The 21,868-nt window shown below is 33.3% G+C and overlaps 3 protein-coding genes across 3 annotated transcripts; 2 read left to right on the plus strand and 1 right to left on the minus strand.

Moving 5' to 3' along the window:
- Positions 1-184: 184 nt before the first annotated feature.
- LOC117123588 (BRISC complex subunit Abraxas 2-like) lies at positions 185-10,015 on the minus strand. The gene is made up of 9 exons (XM_033269579.1): positions 9,812-10,015; positions 8,477-8,567; positions 7,720-7,756; positions 7,169-7,235; positions 6,302-6,501; positions 5,741-5,869; positions 4,854-4,938; positions 3,864-4,092; positions 185-3,463 (listed from the first exon to the last, which is right to left on the minus strand). Exons 1-9 carry the CDS (start codon positions 9,884-9,886, stop codon positions 2,988-2,990), a joined length of 1,389 nt encoding a protein of 462 aa, XP_033125470.1. The 5' UTR covers positions 9,887-10,015; the 3' UTR covers positions 185-2,987.
- A 1,247-nt stretch (positions 10,016-11,262) lies between these two features.
- LOC117123700 (zinc finger CCHC domain-containing protein 24-like) lies at positions 11,263-12,425 on the plus strand. The gene is made up of 2 exons (XM_033269721.1): positions 11,263-11,432; positions 11,722-12,425. The coding sequence occupies exons 1-2, from the start codon at positions 11,382-11,384 to the stop codon at positions 11,905-11,907; spliced, it is 237 nt and encodes a 78-aa protein (XP_033125612.1). The 5' UTR covers positions 11,263-11,381; the 3' UTR covers positions 11,908-12,425.
- Positions 12,426-18,385: 5,960 nt separating this feature from the next.
- Positions 18,386-20,624, plus strand: LOC117123555. The gene is made up of 3 exons (XM_033269529.1): positions 18,386-18,763; positions 19,180-19,428; positions 19,786-20,624. The coding sequence occupies exons 1-3, from the start codon at positions 18,425-18,427 to the stop codon at positions 20,053-20,055; spliced, it is 858 nt and encodes a 285-aa protein (XP_033125420.1). The 5' UTR covers positions 18,386-18,424; the 3' UTR covers positions 20,056-20,624.
- Positions 20,625-21,868: the final 1,244 nt, after the last annotated feature.

Below are 21,868 nucleotides of genomic sequence, written 5' to 3' on the forward strand. Positions count from 1 at the left end.
TTCAAAATTTATTTACAGTGCATATATTTATAGCATTACCGCAAGACAGTTTAATGTGTGTGTATAAAATGCATGTTCTTTGGTCCAAAAGGAAAAGGGGGGGGGGGGTGGATTGTTCAACAGGGTTCAAGCTCCCCAGTTAATTTACTTTTTTTGCTAATCAAATGAACCTGTAGATCAACACAGTATATATTTTTTACTTTTTTTAATTTTGTATCATATCGTTGAAAAAGATGAAAATACAGTACCAGAAATTATATAAATATATCTCTCAAACCAAGATTAATATACAGTAACATTGATATGTATATAAATCCATATCCTCGAAAATAACTAAATACAGTACTTCATCATAACATAATTGCAGATAATTTCACATGCAGTTTTAGCATTCCTTATAACATTGCTTGCATAAAATACAGTTATAAAGGGCCTATATATATAATGGTACTGTACTGTAATAAGATCTTAAAGCAAGCAGACTTCAGGCATCGTATGTTGTAAATACACACCACGCAAAGAATGTGTTAATATAGGCAGCCAATTGTACTTCCGAATATTCAGATTGATTGTAAATGCATTCTATAAGACACATGTAGAGTTAACTTCGGTGTATTAGCACTCATTGAAAGGCTGGTTTACAAAAAATCCCTACACGCTATCACTGACAGTTTGAATTCAGGACAGCATGCAGTACCACGATTTCAGTTAAAACCCTGTAGTAACAGTGTAGCAATTTTATGGAACCCAGGTTTAATTTAACCTATATCATAAAAAACAGATTTAAAACAATTCAATTTTTCATAAAGTAGCAAAGTATACATTATTATTTATTAAAATAAATATTACATTAAAAAGATTACTAAACAAAATGTGTTACTGAGGCGATTCCTCATTTATAAAATTAACTGATGTTTGAATGCCCAAATTCCCACAATTATTAACATTTATAATTAACCATCGAAACCTTCTGTACACATACATCATTCTTAAGCTTTGTCTACAAAATCAAACTTTATCTGACAAAAAAATGTGATGTGCCCATATACTGTATGGGTACCATGTGCCCATATATAGATACGATGATGTCATATCACACATATTATCAAATTGTATAAAAAAAAGTGTTCAAATCTTATTTTCCATCACATTTTATGTGATGCTTTTTTGATGAAATTTGATAGTGCAGACAAAGCTTTAAAATCCAGTTGTTCACATTTACATATTTTTCTATTATACCATCATTATTAATGAGAAATATAAGAATGAAAAGCACCAAAGGAAAAGATACCAAAAAACTTAAATTTCTCCTCTAGCTAAAATGTCAACAGATACTACATTTTTTACAGAGTTATTACAACTGCAGCAAGTTTGCAAATATTTAACAGTGGATAAATTTTCAATAAGAAATCATGACAAGTACACTTTGGTTTCTCATGGTGTCCCATCATGCATGCATCATTCTAAGCAGGTGTCCCCTCAGGCATGCATTCTCCCAAAAAGGTGTCCCCTCAAATATGTATCATATCAGACAAGAGTATTCTCAAATCACATATGTCCCATTATACATGCATCCTCCCAAGCAGGTGTCCCCACAGACATGCATTCTCCCAAGCAGGTGTCCCCTCAAACACGCATTATCTCAGACAAGAATATTCTCACATCACACATATCCCATCATACATGCATCCTCCCAAACAAGTGTCCCCTCATACATGCATGTTCTTAAACAGGTGTCACCCCAAACATGTATCATATCAGAGAAGAGTATTATCACATCACATGTGTCCAGTCATACATGTGCTCCATTAGATAGGTTTGTCCTTTCACACAGGTCTCGCCTCATATGTGTCCCATCAGACAAATGTTCTCACATACGGGTGTCCCCTTTAAAAAGGTTTCCACTCCCACAGGTGTCTCCATAGTGAATGAATCTATATGAAATGGATATCTCGCTAAACAGGTCGCACCTCAAAGTATTACTACATGTGCCCTGTATCAGTTGATTTTCCCTCAGATCCTATATACAAACTTGTCATAGCAAATGAAAAACAAATAATTGAGACACATTTCTCTATGAAAACAAAGCACTTTGTAGTCAGATAGCACATAGTACAGTACACATTAACAATATTTGTTTGTAGATATCATTAATATGGCTTCATATAGCAGCGTCTACAACATGTAAACAGTGTCAAAATTCTTGCAACATTAATAACACCACTGGTCAATGACACAATCCTACAAGGTACTCATTTATACATTATTGATAATGAATTAAAATATCTCTGTTGTATAGCACATCATGCTAACAAGGCCTAGATTTGCCTCACATTACTGCCCTGGTCGGTGGTTCAAACAAATCACTCCCTACTAGGTGGAAACATTGAATGATTGGTATCCAAAAATACAGTATACTGGGGCCTTAGTCCTTGTCCACACTCTCAAGTTGCATATGATAAATACCTTTGATTTGCATACTATATTTGTGATGTGTATTTAGGAGGTTTGATGCTTTCATTCCAATCCCATAATCAAGCCCTATGACAGCACATTATTTTTTTTCACGACTAAAACACATCTCCACTTCTTAAATCTCTAACCACACAGTTTTATACAAAAAAAATGATAAAATTTTCTTTTTCTCACTAATTCCAAATATAGGAAATTTCGGCCGGGCCCCTGGTGACACTGCGGCAGCCGAATGTGCACCAGGACCATCATACGACGGGTACATTAAATACCATGATTTACCAATATATAGGTGTAATATGATATTTTGTCCATATATGGGCATGATGTGACATCATGTTGCCCATATATGGGCATATTTGTCACATAAAACTTGAGAGTGCAGTCATAGCATAAGCTTCGTACTGAGACTTCATTTATAATTTTTAAGAGGGAGTGATGGGGTGAGGAGAGGGAAAATTCACATATTTTCATCACATAAAACGTGATTGTGAGAACAGAGGTCTGTTACATTATTAAAAGGTGGGAGAAGCCGATTCACAATAAGCATCATATTGGTCGCTTGACAAGCTCTTTGCATCACTGTCTTGCGTTGTTGGTGACCTTAACAAACTTTCATCTTCCATCAGAACATCCTCGTCAACTTGCTTCCTTACAGACGGTGACTTTGGTTTTTGCGTGGTATCACGCTGCGGTGGATCGCTGAAAGCACGCAATCTAACCGAATTCAGATCGTTCGAGATTCCTCCTTTCAGTCCTTCATTCATTCTGTTCGTTTCGAAGCTGCCTGTGCGTAATCTCTGCCTTCCTTTCATATATCCTGGTGAGGTTTGCAAAGCATTTTTCATTTCAGATAGCAGACCGGCAAATGGATCCTCATTATCTCCTTTTTCATCTTTAACTTCCATCTCTTCTGAAATTGCTTCATCCATTGATATTTCCCTTGACCTTTGCCTATTACCAGATTTAAGTTCATCTAAACTGAAATTCCCTGAAAAACAATATAAGTCAACAATAAGTCATTGCATTAATTTTTTTTTCTGCAGCTGAAATCAACTGAATTGAAGGAGGGAACGAAAGAAAGCAGTCCTGTTATTATTATCCATATCATCATCTTTCTTATCTTTTTCCTCTTAAAATAATTTATTATCCACAATCATTATAACAAACACTATCATTATTGGAGATCAGAGATGAATTTTATTTGCCTTATTTTGTTTTTCTCAGAAAATTTCTAGTGGGTCACAAACATTTTGTAGGGATTGCACCCTTACGATCACCCTTAAATATGCCTTTGGGAAGTATTCAATGCAATTTAAACACATTATTTTATCAACTATAACAATTTTAACAAATTCTGGCACTAAGAACCATAAATATTGTGAACATACCAGTAGGGCTTATTGGTGATAGATGGTTGACTACATTCCTATGGATTGTTTCTGGAATTATCTCAGCTGTTTGTTTATTCGCTGTATTGTTTACAGGTTTTTGGTCATGATTGATGATTTCTGTTGGTCTCTTTGGTATTTTTTCTGCTGCTTTTTTGCGGAGTTCATCAACCTCTGATTGAAGCTTGCTAACATCCCTCTCACTCTTTAAAAGATTTTGACTGATTTTCTACAAGTTAAATAATAGTTGAATATAAAAATTGAATGTGTTAATATAATATTGCTAGTGTTTCACTGATACTCAGTAAACAAATGTAACGAAATAAATTGCAATTTACAAGACATTAGAGTATTTAGTTTGTTCACTCACAAATTTATGATTTTGTGTCTACTCTTCTTTGTTATTAATCTAGATTCTTTGGAAATTTCGCCTACACTAACTAAACAGGAATGGTGACAACTGTTTTCACAAATGCGTTGAACTACAACTGAAAGCTAATTTTATAGAGGTATAAGCATGTATAAAACATAAAATCAGCCCTCAACTTATTTGAAACTTTTCCTGCAGAAGCCTATTTGTAATGGCTAACATTGTAAGATCAAGATTTCAGGTCTAACTCTGCTTGTTTGTGTTCTGCAAGGAACTTTATTTATCCACACCTAGAAATTCAAAGGCTACCTGGTAAAATAGTGTAAATCTTTTATGGCTACCAGTAAAGTATATATACGTTTTGCATCTTGCATCATAAGGACTAACTTAAATATAATCTTTGGGAAACTCAAGCAGGCAAGCAAGTCGTTTAAGGCAAATGTATCCAGTATTTGACAGCCTACAACCAAGTATTATAGTAGGCTAGCAATTTTAAAGCAAAGAAGACGCATTTGTGCAATGACTTAAAAAGATAAAAGCCAAATATTTTGCAACAAAATATTCTGGAAAACACAAAATACATTAAACTGCCCTCTATAGGTTATTTAGGATGCATTTACCTGTAGTTCTGTTTGCATGGCTGTACTCATCTCCTGTATGTGTTGCAAACCTATGGACTTGCCTTTAGCATCTGCAAAAACACTCCTGAAAACAGAAAAAAACATCTAATGTACTAAAACTACATTAAAACTATATTCCGCATTATTTATCTTATTTTACGTAACATGTCCATACAACAATGTATCAGTATATACATTCCACATTGTTTTCAATTCTACATATATTTTTATATTGTTATATTTTAACCCTCCTGTAAGTGGCGATTTATTGCTATTTATGTGGTAATAAATAAAATAAATTTTTACAAAATGTATTTATACATTTATTAATTCTTTTTAGACTCAAACTAATCACAAAAATGTGTGTATATATATTTTTATATTGTTATATTTTAACCATCCTGTAAGTGGCGATTTATCGCTACTTGTGTAGTAATAAATAAAATAAATTTTTTTTAAAAGCATTTATACATTTATTAATTCTTTTTATACTCAAACTAACAAAAAAAATCTTAATTTCCGAACTATTTCTTTACGAATGGTTACGCTTCCCTGGTCAAATTGCTTATCCTTGATCGATCGTCTCCCAACTTAGAGTAAGTTGTAGCTAAGACAATTCTCTTTCATATATGTGACTTCTTTTTATATTTCGATAACGTCATCATGGTCAAAACAAATGTTTTTTTCAGACCCCCCTCATCTTTCTTTCCTCAAAACATTGAGCACAGCTGTGCACCCTTGGATTTTAATGTACAGTCGGTTTTCAAAAAGAAGATTCAACGAATGCATGGTCAGTCTAATTGTGGATACATTCTGAAAAAAGTTCAGCAAAGCTATAAAAAAAACTTGCTACTGTATCACTCATTTTTTAAAGTATATTTCCTTACGTGTATTTTCCAAGTATTGAATCGTACACAGCGAGTGTAGAGGGCCTGTCTTGACTGTTCATTCTCTTGTATTCCGATTGTGATGTGTCACCAAGGTTAGTGACCTCAACTGGTAAAGGCACAAATTTTCTACAATGGAAATTGTGAAGATATTTTAAGAAGTTTAAATGTATTAGTTATTTCATATAATTTTAAACAAATTATTATCTATGGCTTTCTGAAAGTACAATGTTAAAAAAATATTAATAATATAATACTAATAATATATGGATTTTTTTTCTTGTAAGGACGATTGCCATTGTTTTTTTTTTTATATTTATTACTTTTAATGATTTACTCTATAATATTTTATTTACAGATTAGCACTCACACAAGGTTTTGTTGAAAACATGACAACATATTAAAAGATAAATTTATATAAAAATCTAGTTCGCAATGAGAATTTACTAATCTACAGTATTAATATAATTCTTATTAATATAATTATATAATTCTATAATTATTACAATTCATTTTACTACTACTGTGGTAACTTTCAGAGTGTGCAACCTTTACACTTACTTGTTATTTAAATATGATAACTGATACCCAAATGTGTGTGTTGATTGATTCCAAGTCTGTTGTGCTGTAAACATTCCTATTACAAATGTATTCATAGACACATTGTGTAATGCCTTGACTAGGCTTCGATGAACTGCCCTCTCTCGCAGCGAAATCTGTGGTTGAGTGTTGCGTCGAAATTTGTACCAACCAACAACTTTCTGCAAATCAATAGGAGTAAAAAAAATTTGCTAGACAGTCTTGAAGACATTATCTAATCATTTTTAAGGATTAAACAAAATTTCCATTATATTTCCTCAAACACAAACTATGGGTCCCAACCCCCAGTAAATTACAGGGTCACAAGATTCATTAAGATTTTTTTTTAAATTGAATATTACATCCGGGTAATTTTTTTATGTATTAAAGAGTGTGCATTCTTGAAATTTAAAACTTTACTTTAATATTGTTTACCAGAAAACCTATTTTTAGTACAAGCTTTTTAACATCCCTAGAAGTGTGTTGCGGGAAAATGCCTTGACGTTTGTTTGAGTCGTCGGCCAAAACGTTTAATAATCCACATATTGCACCACTAAATTACAGAACAATACCTTACCACCACTACATTTCAATCACTAGTGCATTACTTTAATATTGTTTACCAGTTAACCCATTTTGAGTACAAGTTTGTTAACATCCCTAGAAGTGTGTTGCGGGAAAATGCCTTGACGTTTGTTTGAGTCCTCGGCCAAAACATTTAAGAATCCACATATTGCACCACTAAATTACAGTAACAATACCTTACCACCACTACCTTTCAATCACTAGTGCACTCAGACAAACAAAAAAAAAGTTGCTTAACAGTATCCTACAACATCGCTACCTTACCTTGAAGTTATCTTTAAGTACAGAGAGTAATTCTACTACATCCACGTGTCCCTTGTTGTCATAAAAACTATGGAAAAAAGACAAACATTTTAAATCAAATCTAAGAAAAACAGCAATAGACCATAGCAACCTAAATGGGGTATGTTAATGCCAAGACCACCATCAATGACCAAATCAAGAAAATTGACTTGTTAATATATTCATACTCAAATATATTCATATATTCATATATTCATATTCATATATTCATATTCATATATTCATATTCATATATTCATATTCATATTCATATATTCATAGTCATTTACTGGAATCGACTTACTACTACCAAGGTTATGAGTAAAAGTATAACGGCTTCTCTACTACCAAAGTTATGAGTCTTTAAGTATAATGGCCTCTCTGTACTAAAGTACACAATACTGAAAAATTATTATGCTAATTTAACATTATTATGCTAATTTAACATTATTATGCTAATTTAACATATTAGCAACAGTATGCTGGTTTAGCAAATTAAAAGGAATTATTGTAAATATCACTTTCTTGCATACCTGGCTGTTTGCTCACATGGATAAAAGGACTGGATATCTAAAACATGAAGCAAGATGATATTCATGTAAAAGGTATTTGAATAAATGTAAATAATGATTCTGATTAAAGTAAAATAAACTATTGATCAGAATATTATTCATCACAATAATTTTTTTGTATCAAAACTAAAAGAAAAAAAATTTACACTCATGAAACAATATCATGGGTGGCTAAAATATGTTTGGAAAATGTTCATATACTAGGATAGAAACAAGATTTAAAGCTATTAAAATATAGTTTCATTTTACAATGGAAAAAAGAATACTCTGTAAAAATCTTAAATTTTTGTTCACAGTACCTTAAAAAAACAAAATTAAGGCCACATAAGCCATTTACAAAAAAAAGAAAAAACATTCTTGATTTAACAAAGTTAGTAAGCAATGTAAGTGATTCTGATTTTTGTTGATCTCTTTCATCAAGTGGGTTTGCTCCCAATTACGAGCTCTCTATTTTACGAACACAATTCGTGATGATGATGTCATTACAAAGATCATTTTTAACTACAAAAACACTTAAAAATGTATTTAAAAGTACAGTTGAACTTGCCTAAGTCAAATCCAAAATGGCATTGAAAAATTGTTTGACTTAGATAAAATTCAGCTTACAGATGGTTAATTAATGTAAAACACAACAATTTGGCATGTAAAATAAGATCGACTTAAGCAAAGTCGACTTAGGCAAGTTTATCCGATACTTTGCATGATCCTCATGACTTACTTATACATAGCTCTTCCTTGCTAGAAGATATCTGAGAATCACTGATGTCTGTTGTCCTATGTCGTGTTATTCCACCAATCAGGAAGCCCTCCTGTTATGAACAGACATAATATGTAACTTAGATTTGAATGTGAAAAAGTACTTCCTCAATGAAGTCTACATTAATCACATGAAAATGTAAAAACTGTCACATTGTATTTCTCATTCAAGAAGAGACAGTTATAGATAGAAATTGAAGGAGTAACAGAGTATTTGTCAGGATTCAGGAATTAGGTCTGTTAGCCAAGAATTACAGCGAGACAGTACTACCAAGGTGGGGGTCTACTGTATTCCTAAATCCCTGGCTAGTCTATATACATGCATGCACTCAAAGCCTAGGAGGCATTACTGCAAAGTATTTTAACTGCACGGATGATAACTCAAAAACTAGTTCAAATTTGTGCAGAAAATTGCTAGGAAAATAGTTGTACAGAATCGTAACTACTAAAGGTAAAGGTAGGAGAATGACCCATAACTTGCAGCGTCATTGTGCTGAATTGCGTATGGGCGTGGTCCGTGACTACCTAGCAGCTGTAAAGAGGCGCTTCTTGGTAGATATATGTTCACATCATTCCACAACGACAGGGGCTGAAATGAACCACAACATCGGGGTAACCCCCTACTCTTCCGAAAGATGCAATGGGTTCTTTAAAGTGCACACAAGCCAGATGTATACACTGGACCTCCATTTTAAAACTTATCCGAGAAGACTTGGTTCTAAAAACTGAAACATGGGCGAGGAGCGGCTGGAACCAACGCCGATGTTAAGGCTGATAGCTGGCGGCGCCCTGCCTTACCGCTCGGCCGCTCGACTTGCTTTACTACATAATATATTGATCATTATATTAAATTAAGATTAGGTCAAAGCTTAATTTTTGGCAAAATCTGAGCAGAATCGGCCTTTACTTTCCAAAAAGGAGGATTTCTAGGCTTAATTTTTAGCCTTAATACTTTACAGTATGAGAGGAGGGCGGCCTAGGCCTAGGCCCTATATGATATGTATGAAATTCTTGCCTATAGGAAAAATAAACACATCATGAATGTATAATAGTCTAGACTCTAGTAGACTCTTCCTAGAGCAGCGGCTAGAGGCTAGCCTAAGCTAGACCTACCTAGGCTCCTAGGCTACGGCCTAGCCTAGGCTACTACTACTCTAGGCCTAGCCTAGGTCCTAGGACTGCCTAGCCTAGCTAGGCCCTAGGTAGGGCTAGCCTAGGCCTAGCCGGCTGCTAGCTTCTAGGGCTAGGCCTAAGCTAGCATAATAAGTTACTTAGATTATGATATTACGAACTTTACCTGATCTCCAAGACTATTGGCATGATCAAAAAATAATGTACCCCAGATACTCCCACTGATTTTAACCTTTGCCATTTTATGTCATTGCAGTCAGCAGGCTAGGCCTAACATAACACCACACCACCACACAGCTCTCAAGGGCCTTCAGACCGCGTAGAAGACACGGCCTCGGGTTGCGTACCCCGCGTCGACCATAAATAGCCTCTTCCTTGTGCTCACCTAAGTTACCATAAAATAACAAGACGATTTTTGTGATTTTCACGATTTTAAGGACATATACGAAAACTTTTTATTAATTGTATAATTATTATTTTATTTCAATAGTATTATGCACAATACTTTTATAATATAATAGTAATAAAATATATTTAATTGGGACGGACTATTAAAACTAGGTACCACCGTGGGTACTTAATTGAGGGCGCCAACATGATGAAAAATACATGGCTCTGGAAAAATATATAGGTATCATAGAGTCCGGTATAATGTTAATTATAATTTTTAAATCGACCATTTATGCTTTTATTAAACTTATTAGTTTGAAACAGTGGTGGCGCCAGAGGGGGTTGCGGGGCTACATCCCCCTCCCCCCCCCCTGTCGGGGAAGACGATAAATTTTGTCGGGAAACAAACAAATAAAAAAAAATATTTTAGCCACCATATTGTTTGTGTTAACTTTTCATCACAACAACAACAACAGCAAGAATAACAATAACAATAATAATAATAATAATGATTGGAATACATCGTGATAGGTGAAACAACCTCGACCATGACAATGACAGCGTGGTTGACAGATTTCATGCAACATTTCCAAAATATAGAATTTCACTTTCAAGAATGATGATTTTAAAATAAATTAGATGGTTACATTGCATACTCTTTGTTTCTTGTTTTATTCAAAATGTTTTGGTCTTGGAAGCTGATTTCAACATTAGAAAGTATAGCCTACATGAAGTCATATTATAGTAACTCGATGTCTATCAAATAAGTATTCAAATAACCGGGGGCCTGGGCGGCCCCTGGCCCCAGCCAAGTGAGACTCGATTCGCTCCACTAGCCCCCNNAGGAGCTCGTGCTTTGTACAGTTCCCATGATTTTCCCAATGAATTCGACACCACCTCGGAAAATGGCCTATTGAATATAAAATGTTGGGGTTTGGGGAGCGCGAATTTGAACTGGGGAAGGAATGGGACAAAACTCATGTGACGCAGGTCTTTGAAATGGATTTTCTTGTGGACACCAAAAATGTTAAGGACCACTAAATATCCTGTCCAAAATGTGGTCTGAATTGGAGGGAGTTGATATGTACTAGGGCTATCTAAATTTTGGCTATTTGTCTACACTATATGCATGTCACAATAAACAAAATTGATAATGTGAAATAACTCTATTTTAAATACTTTCACAATGAAAATCGGTAAAGCGTTTTTGTTTTTTATCTTGATAGAAGCAAGGACTTACAAAGAAGCAAGGACTTACAAAGTACCAAGGCAAGGCCAGGCGATTTGGAGAGTTTTACTGTACAATATGTAGGCGCCACTGGTCCAGTGCTAACAGTTGGGCAAACATGGGTCAGGAGTGTCAAAAATGCGGACGTAACGTTTACCCCTACAAACAGGTAGACATGCACCGTGGGGTGGGGAATAGGCTACGTTCCTAAAAAAAAATATGCATTTAGGCGTATCAATTAAATTTTGCTGAGCTAAAGAAACAAATTAAAATTAAAAAAAAAAAAAAAACCTCATAGGCCTATAACCTATTTTCTCCGTGCCCCGTCAGCTGCATTTATAGTTTTAAAAAATGAAATTGGCATGAGCAACATTTATCTTATTCGTCTTGCTTTGCTCAAAGCTTTCTGGAATTGCAGTTTTTTCAGTGTGTACTTTTTTTCTTTTTTTTTATCTCAGACTCCATTGAAGAAGGGCGCAAATGGGCCAACGGATCTCAGTAAGCAACATCCACAGAGTCTGTGTGAAAAGTGTAAAGAACTTGGCTTTTACTGCAGAAATCTCAGGACCACTGACGATGATGACACAGACGATTCTGACAGTGAGGATGAATTGATGAGAAAATTTGGTAATCTACGCGTTTAAATGATAATGAAATAGATATGGTATGGCAATATTTATTTTTATTATTGCTGTAGACAAACCATAAGAAATGATTTCAATATTATTTTTAATAATAATATTATTATTCTTATTATTATGTTTTAATAATTATTTAGGCCTACATGCAATTAATTATTATTAATTATTTCTCATATTTTTCTATCATCATAATTGGATGGTTTTTATTATTTATATACTCTTCAATCACCTAAAGCTAGCTTGAGATAAAACTCGAGTCAAAAATGTCTTTTTTTTGTAATTATTTTGACTTCAAATGTATAATACAAATTCTCGGATAGCCTTCTTATCAATTTGTACATTTTTTAGATACTCAGAGTCATACTACGTACATATGTTTGCATATTTTATTCAAATATATGTTTTAACATTTGATTGGAATAAGTGATATAAATGGTATGGTGATATTGATATTATTATTTTGAAGATGAATATACGATATTTATTATTTATATGCAATAATTTATTGTGAATTATTATTAATTAAATGTAAATTGAAATCTATAATAAAATATAATACAGTACAGTACTGTAAATCAAGAAAAATATAAGTTAGACAGAAAAAACTTTTAATTTTTACATTATTTCATATATTTCAGCTATTGTTATAATGTTTATCAATTTTATTTATTGAATACAATGATATAAACTGTATGATAATATTATTATATATGATATGATTATGATGAATGATGATGAAGAATGCATGCCATGTATCTATATGCAATTATATTTATGGTGAAAATTATTATTTATGGTAACTTTGGATGTAGAATAATAATATGAAGTGAATAAATTTTAAAAAAATAAGTTCGTATACCACCTTCATTTTTTCGTTACCATCCTCTTCGTAAATGTATTGATTTTGTGAACGAACAACTGTAGTTGTTGTAACATATTGTCAAAGTATGTTATGCGTTACCAACCATGCGTTACTGTAGCCATATAGATTATAAATTTCTTCCCCTCTTGACGAGGGGGTTATACATTAGGACGTAAATAATAAATGGCTTTAATTTTCATATCTCTGTGTGAAATCCACAATTTAGATGTTATCATTTATGTGACAAATCAAAATAATTCAGTTTTATTGATCTAGGGCCTATTGACTATATTTACTATTTGTTGTACGGTAGCATACAGTGATGTCTCTGCTCAGAAAAACTGCCAAGTAATTATAATTTAAAAATGAAGTTATTGCATATTTTGTATACTAATTATTATTTACACAATATATATTATTATTATTAGTTATTACTTTATCTTTTGACTAAATTAACAACGTTTAATGATACAAACATAATATGTTTGTAGTAGGCCTGTAAATCGAAAACTGATTTTATTTCCTTTCGATCTGTGACTTATTGAAGATGATGCCTAACTTATGCGAAACTTTTAAATGAGCAATTCAAGTATAACTTTAACATAGGCATACTCATGGTTAAAATCGGACACCATTTATTTGTGTTCGCCTCTCAGTTTTTATGCCTAAGAGTTGGCTAACACGAATGATACGAACGTAGACCTTTGGCCACGCTCCAAAAATGAACGTCGAGAGAATACGTATCTATCTTGAAAATGGAAAATCCCACACAAATTGAGTTATAATTTACTTCACTTTATTAGCATTTTAGCCTGTTAACACTAAACTTATAGGCCTATACAGCTTACCAGAAAATAAACAAGCAATAATCTAAGCTACAGAAGAAGTTCGGATCTATTATCATTACAAACTTTAACTGGAAATGTCGTTTGGTGGAAAGGTAAGCCTCGCGCCGACTCTTATTACGGTACTGTTGCAGATCACACCCTCACTAATTAGTGGATAATCAGAGCTCGGTGTTTGATTTCAAACAACGCTATCAATTATACATTACTCCGTTCACTATTCCTTATTTTAGCTGTTTTGCACGAAAAATAGACAAACTTGTGACGGCACTGAATATTATGAATTAATACAATGTTTAGACTACAGTGTGGTTATTTAATCACGAGACTAAAATTGCACTCAGTATCTGAACCCAATTGAATGTATTACATTTTGTTTCATCTTAACATTAATTAAGCCTAATATAGGCCTAGTTTAAATAGTTTCATCCAAATAGTAGAGCGGAGTTGAATTGCTTGTTGGTGGTTAAAATGCTTGCTTCCAATCTCAATTCATGGGTTCAATTCATGTTACGGTAACATAATTTTTTCTCACGACCAATAACTACTCCACTTCACTCTCATAATGAGACTTACGTAGAGTATCTTTTTTATGCGTCTTAATTGTGAAAAGGTTGCCACTTAAGTTTACTATTGGCATATACCCCGGCCTTGTAAACAGTAGCGATAAGTCATATTATCAATATGATAGTGAGGTCTGCGAATTCTATTTAAAAAGACGGACATGATACATCGCTATATGTAAATGTAGGCCTATGATGAAGCACAAGTGATGCTTCTAAATAGCCTACTCAGGCCGCGATTTGACTTTTGGATCAATTCCACACTGCGACACCGCAGCAACCATTACATAACAGGAAACATTAATGACATTCACATTAGGCCTATACAAATTAAAATGTCGAAAACGACATCGACATTTAGGACGTGGAAGCCTTTAAGTATATGCAATAAGCAGTGGCTTTATCCATCTATAAAGTTTCAAGACGTTATAGTTTGTTGGCCTAGACGTAACACATTATACGATTTATTGGGCCCTGGTGTTTTAAATAAATATTTCCTTTGTATATTTGGGTGATATATAAGCTTTCAATTAAACATAAGATGTCAACAAACCCAGCAACGAATTCATAGCCTAAAAATATATTTCTATATTATTTGATGAAACCATTGATTTGACTGAAGATGTTCATGAAAAGTCTGAAAATTAGAAGATATTTTTTATCTTTTTATAAGTTGGTTGTTCCTTATAAATGATAAACGGAAAGGTTTAAATTTGGATTTTGAGAATCATTTTGTCAATAACGACACTGGAATGGAACAATAAATTGGTATATTTGGCAATCATGATTTCGATGGACTGTGGTTAAATGAACTAACTGGGGTCAGAAGGGTAGAGCTGGATGAATCGCATCTTTCATTTTATGGCAACGTTAATGCCTAAAGATAGATTGTTGGATAAAATGTAAAGATTCAAAATTTAATTTGAAATTGTATTACAGAAAATCACAAATTTACATTCTCGACTGCCTTAAAAATAATGTTGACCATTTCCGTTCGCACTCCTTCCTTATTCTTCGATACGGACTACCCAGAAATATCATAATTGTGTTCGTTTTGCAGCGCAATCTAGTTCCCTGCCTGGCAGGTTGGTGTGCACGACGAACGGTACCGATGTGTAGAAATACATGCCAACAATTACAGTTTATTCAAATTTAACTTATCAATTATAAATTCAGTTTAGTTTCTTTGTTCGCTCTCATTAAATATTGACAGACGCATAGGTGTTAACATGATATAAAGTTTGATTTGCAGATTATTCACTTTTTTAAATTTCAAATTTAATAGATAAAGCTTCAGGGATTGGATCGAGATTTGGATCTCAGTGAAGAACATCCGCAGGAATTTACCATATATTATTGCAGAAACTTGAGGACCAGAGAACTTGACACAGATGACGATGATGACATAGAGGGAAAATCGGACTCCGACGATGATGTTCTTTTTTTGAGAACGTTTCGTAATCTACCGCTCATTCATACTGGGCACGCGAAAGATGATGCCATTAAGGATGAAGATGTACTTAATCAAGATAAAGACAGAGTTTTGAGCAAATTTTTTCAATCATGTCATAATCTACCGTCCACTGATACTGAGCATACGAACGATGATGACAGTGAGGATGAAGCTGTAGTTAATCAAAAAGGCAGAGTGTTGAGAAAAAGTTTTAGATCATTTCATGGTCTGCAGTCCACTGATACTGAGCATGCGACCGATGATGACAATGAGGATGAAGATGTAGGACTACTTCATCAAGATGAAAGCAGAATTTTGAGACAATTTCATAATCTACACTCCATTGATATTGAACATGCGCATGATTACCATGATCGTCACATTTATCATCATTATCTTCATAATCGTCAATATCATAATGATTATCAATCTGCATTGGTTATTATGCATGTAATTAAATTCGTAATTATGATTATGATTACTCTATTTATCATGATGATCATTGAGGTGGTTATGTTTATTATAAGTAACCTGGGCGTGATAGTGATTACATTTATGATACTCTGCAATGTTCACGAAAATGTCAGTCACAATCAGTGGCGTAACCGGGGAGGTTTTTAAGATGTCACTGAGCACCCCTCCCCCTGTTCTATTCAAACGTGAAAAAATGTGGTACCCAAGAAATGTCAGAGATGCACCCCAGCCAACAGATAGGTAGGGCTACTGAGTTATGTCGACATAATTGTTCGTTTTATTTTTTTTATTGCAATGCATTCTAGAATTGAAGGTTTTCACTCCATAAGCAATCATGTTATTGAACAGAAGCATAAAAATATAATTTATATGTTCGTTGCATGTTTAAATGTATTACTAATCAATAAGGATTTTAATAGTAAAAAGTCTGTAAATTAGCGAAACAGAATTGTCTCAATGCAAGCTAGGCCTATATCATGTTGATAGAATTTAATTGGTCTTTTTTTCACATTTTCCACATCATCGTTTATAGAATTAGGCAGTAGACACACGCTCCCGCCGAGAGCCTATGTTTTTTTATCTTTGTTTTGGTTGCGGTCGGTAGACTGCAGCGAAATACAGTAAGTTCAGCGAAGTAAGATTGCACATGCGTTGGTATGAATAATTCATAAATTTTTGCTCAACTTACCTACGATAAAAAGATTTGCCAATGGTGGTCCGATCATTTGCCAGCTGATTTTCCAATGGGCGAATTTATTCGCGCGAAGCAAAAGCGTTTTACAGTACGCATGCGCAGTTTAATTTTCAAGTGCAAGCACCCCCCACCCTCCACCTCCTCACCAAGATTGTTCTCTTTTGTTGCTTATGTTGGTCAAGAAGTTTCTACTTTTAGCGAAGCGAAATAATACGCATCCAATCAGAGCTCAAGAAAATATTTGAGAAAAACGAAATAATGAATGTACGCTTCACCATGGCACGCCGAAACGCCAATAGCAACGCGTAGCAATGTTTGTGAAATAATTTAAAGAAATTCTACCCATTTTTATTGTTTTATGTCAGTCGAGGTACTGATATCAGAAGACCAATAGATTAGAATAATAGATTTTTGTGGTACAGAATTTATAGAAAATAAAATGTGATGAGGAATACTACGACTCTTCTTAAAGTCTTGCATGCTATCAATCAGTAAATCAATCAATCAATCCTTCAATCAATCAGTTATTCAATCAATCATTCAATCCATTAATCAATCAATCAATCAGTCAATCAGTTATTCAATCAATCAATCCATTAATCAATCAATCAATCAATCAATCAGTTATTCAATCAATCAATCAATTAATCAATCAATCAATCAATCAATCAGTTATTCAATCAATCAATCAATTAATCAATCAATCAATCAATCAATCAATCAAATCATGCACAAGCAATCAATTGATCAATCAATCAAGCAATCGATCAATCATTCAATCAATAAACTTTTCCCCAACCAATAATCGACCAATGAATCAATCAATCATTAAATCAATCAATCGATTGATCTAATAATCAATCAATCAAATCATTAAATTTGCGTAGCGCAGGTAATAAATAAAACTGCTCTACCTATTGGCCAGCTATGTAGGCCCATAGGGTTATAATAATAGCTTTATCGTCTGCGTTTTGTTATTTATAATTAGATTTACAAACATAAAACGCTCCAGATATTGGTAATGAAAATGGAACGCCACCATACTAACTCTATACATGGGTATTTATTCAATAAAATTTATTTATTCGATCCGAATCAGTTAACTGTACAGACATAAATTCAAGTAGGAACATGAACGAAAATTGGGCTGACAATAGACTGGTAATTTACAAAATCTGTAAAGACTTTAATCCGATTTAATAAACATTAAGTTATCAACTTCCATATGAGACAAAGATCGAGTGTAACATTATTCAAAATATTTGAAGTAGCGCACGTGGCTTATAGGAATACTGTACATGTATGTACTTGTACTTAGAGAAATGACGCATTACGTTAAGCAGTTCTGATTGGCTTATTAATTATATCTTACATTAATTATGAAGTTTTGCTCGTACCTTAATCATGTCTTTGAATCCTCTGATTGAGACACATTGACTTTTGGTTGTTGTTGTTTAAAGGCTTTCTAGAAGGCTCACGTTTATTCTCATTACTTTATTGGGTTTTCTTTTTGGTTTTGCAGATTTTCAATTTCAATTTTATTTTCAGATGCAATTGAAAAACCTTGATGGATTGGACCGACGTTATAACCTCGATACATATCATCTTCATAAATTCAGATATCGCAAAATGAGGAACAGTGAAGGTGACGCAGATAACGATGACATTGAGGATGAATCCGAAGAAGAATATCCGAATGATGAGGTCATTAAAGAGGATGAGGGCGACCTTTATAGGCAATTTCATTATCTGTGCTCCACTGATAATGGACATGTGAATGATGATTACTACGATGATTATGATGATCATGACGATGATTATGATTATTTTGATAATCGCAATAATGATTATTGTTATAATAGATATGGAGGTGGTATGAAAAAATCAAGATGGTTCAATGTTAATAGTAAGGCAGTTACGGGCAACACATTTCAGAAATGTGGCCGCAACGTTTTTCCTAGCAAACAGGTAGGCGGATGTAACACAACTAAAGGGCTAAGTAGAATAAAAATTGACATACTAATTATCTTTGCTCTGTAAGGATTTTTGCAAGGATTTATCCACACTCAAAGTGTATGTGGCAAATGCAGTAATTTGTCAATATGATATGACGTCATACCTATATATGGACGTGATATGATATCATCATGCCAATATTGATGTGATATGACATCATCAATATAATAATAATAATAATAATAATAATATGAATTTATTTATTTATTTATTTATTTTAATATATGGGCAATTCACTCAAATTTGTTACATAGAAGTTGATAAGGTGTGAGACTTTAAAGATTCGTAGTATTGCAGATTTGATTTTTTACCATTATGGCAAACCTTATATAAAATAATTTTCAAAACATTATTTTTATAAACTTCAGGCACCATCGAAAAGGTCTAACGGATTTGATCGACATTTGATTCTCAATAATCAATGGGAACAGTGTAAAAAGTGTAAGAATTATGAGTATTATTGCAAATGTAACGATTCCGAAAATGAATACTCAGGAGACTATTGTTATGATCGATATGGAGGTGATATGGAAATATCAAGAAGGTACAATGCTAATAGTAAGGAAATGGGCAACAAGTTTCAGAAATGTGGACGCAACGTTTATCCTAGCAAACAGGTAAGCAGATATACGTTTGAATACTAGGGGTAGCAATACAAAAAATACATAGTAACTAATTTGTTTTAGGCCTACTTTGTTATTTCGCAAGGATTTTCCCACATTCAGATTTTATGTGACATAAATCTACATGTGATTTTCCCAAATATGGATATAATATGACATAATTATGCCCATATATATGGATATGATATGACATTATCATGCCATATATGGAAAATTCACTTAAATTTGTCACATGAATTTGACAGTGCGGGCCTATTATTGCAGATTTTATTTGTTACCGTCATAGGCACACTCAGCAATATATAAAATTGTAGAACTATTTTTAAAACACTGTTTTTTTTACAATTTCAGACACCATCGAAAAGGTCTAGAGATCAACACCTGGTTCTCAGTAGTCAATTGAAGCAGTGTAAGAAGTGTAAGAATCTTAAATATTATTGCAAATGTGACGATTCCGGAAATGAACGCTCGGAGGAAGGAAGTAACACCCGGTGTCGTCGTCGTCGCCGTCGTTGCCGTCGCCGTGAACAGTCAACATCAATATCAATATCAATAGATTCTTTATTGTCCACTTTTCAAACAGACAAACAAAGAAAATTCATATTTAAAGTTTTCCCGTAAATAACATGGAAAATATGGAACATTAACAATAAAGAAAATTTAAAAAAAAAAACATTGAAATCGAACACATGTTCTGAAAACCATAATAAATGATCATTAATTTAGCTACAATATATTATAATGTAGTAGATAATATTGTATTATAGAGCTTGGTATGAGCATGAGCTCAGATAGGCTTAATTCCTCTCTCTACAATATCTCTCTCACTTTCCCTCCCCGCGTATATACTACAGTGACAATGTGCGGACTAAATGGCAAGTTATATTGGAAAGTATATTTTTTAACCTTCATATAATTATAGTACTTTCGTATAGGAGGTGAAGTCGCATGTTCATGTATTATTTAGCCTTACTTTTAAGAATACTTTGTCTTAGGGGCATGATAATTATGATGATAATGAGATTCATGATGTGTATTGCGATGAATGTGATAGGAATGATTTCTAATGATTTTTAACCACAGCTAGTAGGCGCAGGCCTAGTTTGCCACCCAATGGAATTACTGAACTAAAGCATAAACATCAAACAAAAAAAAAATAGAATCTGAATATTTTTGTTTTGGTTTAATTTACTTTAAAAATATTAATTAAGTAGGTCTAAGCTACAGATAGCTGCTGTCCTCCGGAGAAAATATGGCCATCTTTGGATTTTAAATCCGTTGGTGTTATTGTCCTCGCACTAATATGTACGGTACTTAGCCTAGAGAAAGTTTTTTTTTCGTATTTATACTATTGATTATTTTTTTATAATGTTTATCATTAATTTAACTCAATTTATAAGTTGGTAATAATTCAACTTTATACGTAAATAAATATGAATAGGCCTATTATTTACTTTATTATAATCATTCTAACTGGTTATTTTACTTAATTTCTCACCTAGCATTGTATAATATGAACTGGTTTTGCTAATATGCTTCTCTGTTATAAAGTACCGGATGACTGTCCTTCTTTCGAATAATCTAAGAAATCAACTCGCTTTCTTTCTCTTCGGGCCTGTTCTGTAAATACATGCCCTATCTCATGTTTGTGTATGTTTTTAATAATACTTCATTCATACGAAATATTGATAAGAAAATCACAAAACTGACATGTTTGGATAAATTGGCCATGGATGCAAAAGCAAAGCACCATGCGTATAAGTAAGTACAAAGTATCATACGTTCAGTTTAAATAACATATAGATGTTTAGCTATGTGTATCCCCGTTAATTATTCTCGCCCTTTGAATGGTATTTACCTCTGTTGTAAAATAGACATCACCTTATTACACGTTAATTCGCTCATGTATTAATGTAATCATTTAACGTTGCATTGATTCCGGCATTTAATAAATAACTGTTGTATTACAATATGTATAAACGATATTTTATGAAACAAATACATACTGTATAGCGAGACCTTTTTACTTAGAATACGTGTTACTATGTATTAAAAAAAAATGTGACTGTTTTTGGTCGCAATGTTTATCGTCATCTTTAGCATTCTGTGTTTAAAATTTCATTACAATAATTGTTCTATTATATATAGGTCTATATTGTGCAGTAAGAATAAATACATTTTTCTGTCGATAATGAAATCAAGATTATTGTGAATAAGTTAATTACGAGACTTTAACTTTGGGCACCTAGTCCATCTGTTTTTTGTTGTTGTTGTTTTTTTTTTTGTTGCATTATATTTATACAATAATAATATAAATGCTTTTTGTCTAGTTGGTGGACAGTGGCGTACCTACTTGGAAGGGGGGGGGGGCGGATGGGAGAGGGGCGCAAAGGTGAAGTGGGGCTCGATGATTACGAGGGGCTCGAGCTCGCAA

The sequence above is a fragment of the Anneissia japonica genome, unplaced genomic scaffold, assembly GCF_011630105.1.
Source record: "Anneissia japonica isolate Jap-2015-1 unplaced genomic scaffold, ASM1163010v1 scaffold287714_len2871179_cov188, whole genome shotgun sequence".
Lineage (NCBI taxonomy): Eukaryota > Metazoa > Echinodermata > Crinoidea > Comatulida > Comatulidae > Anneissia > Anneissia japonica.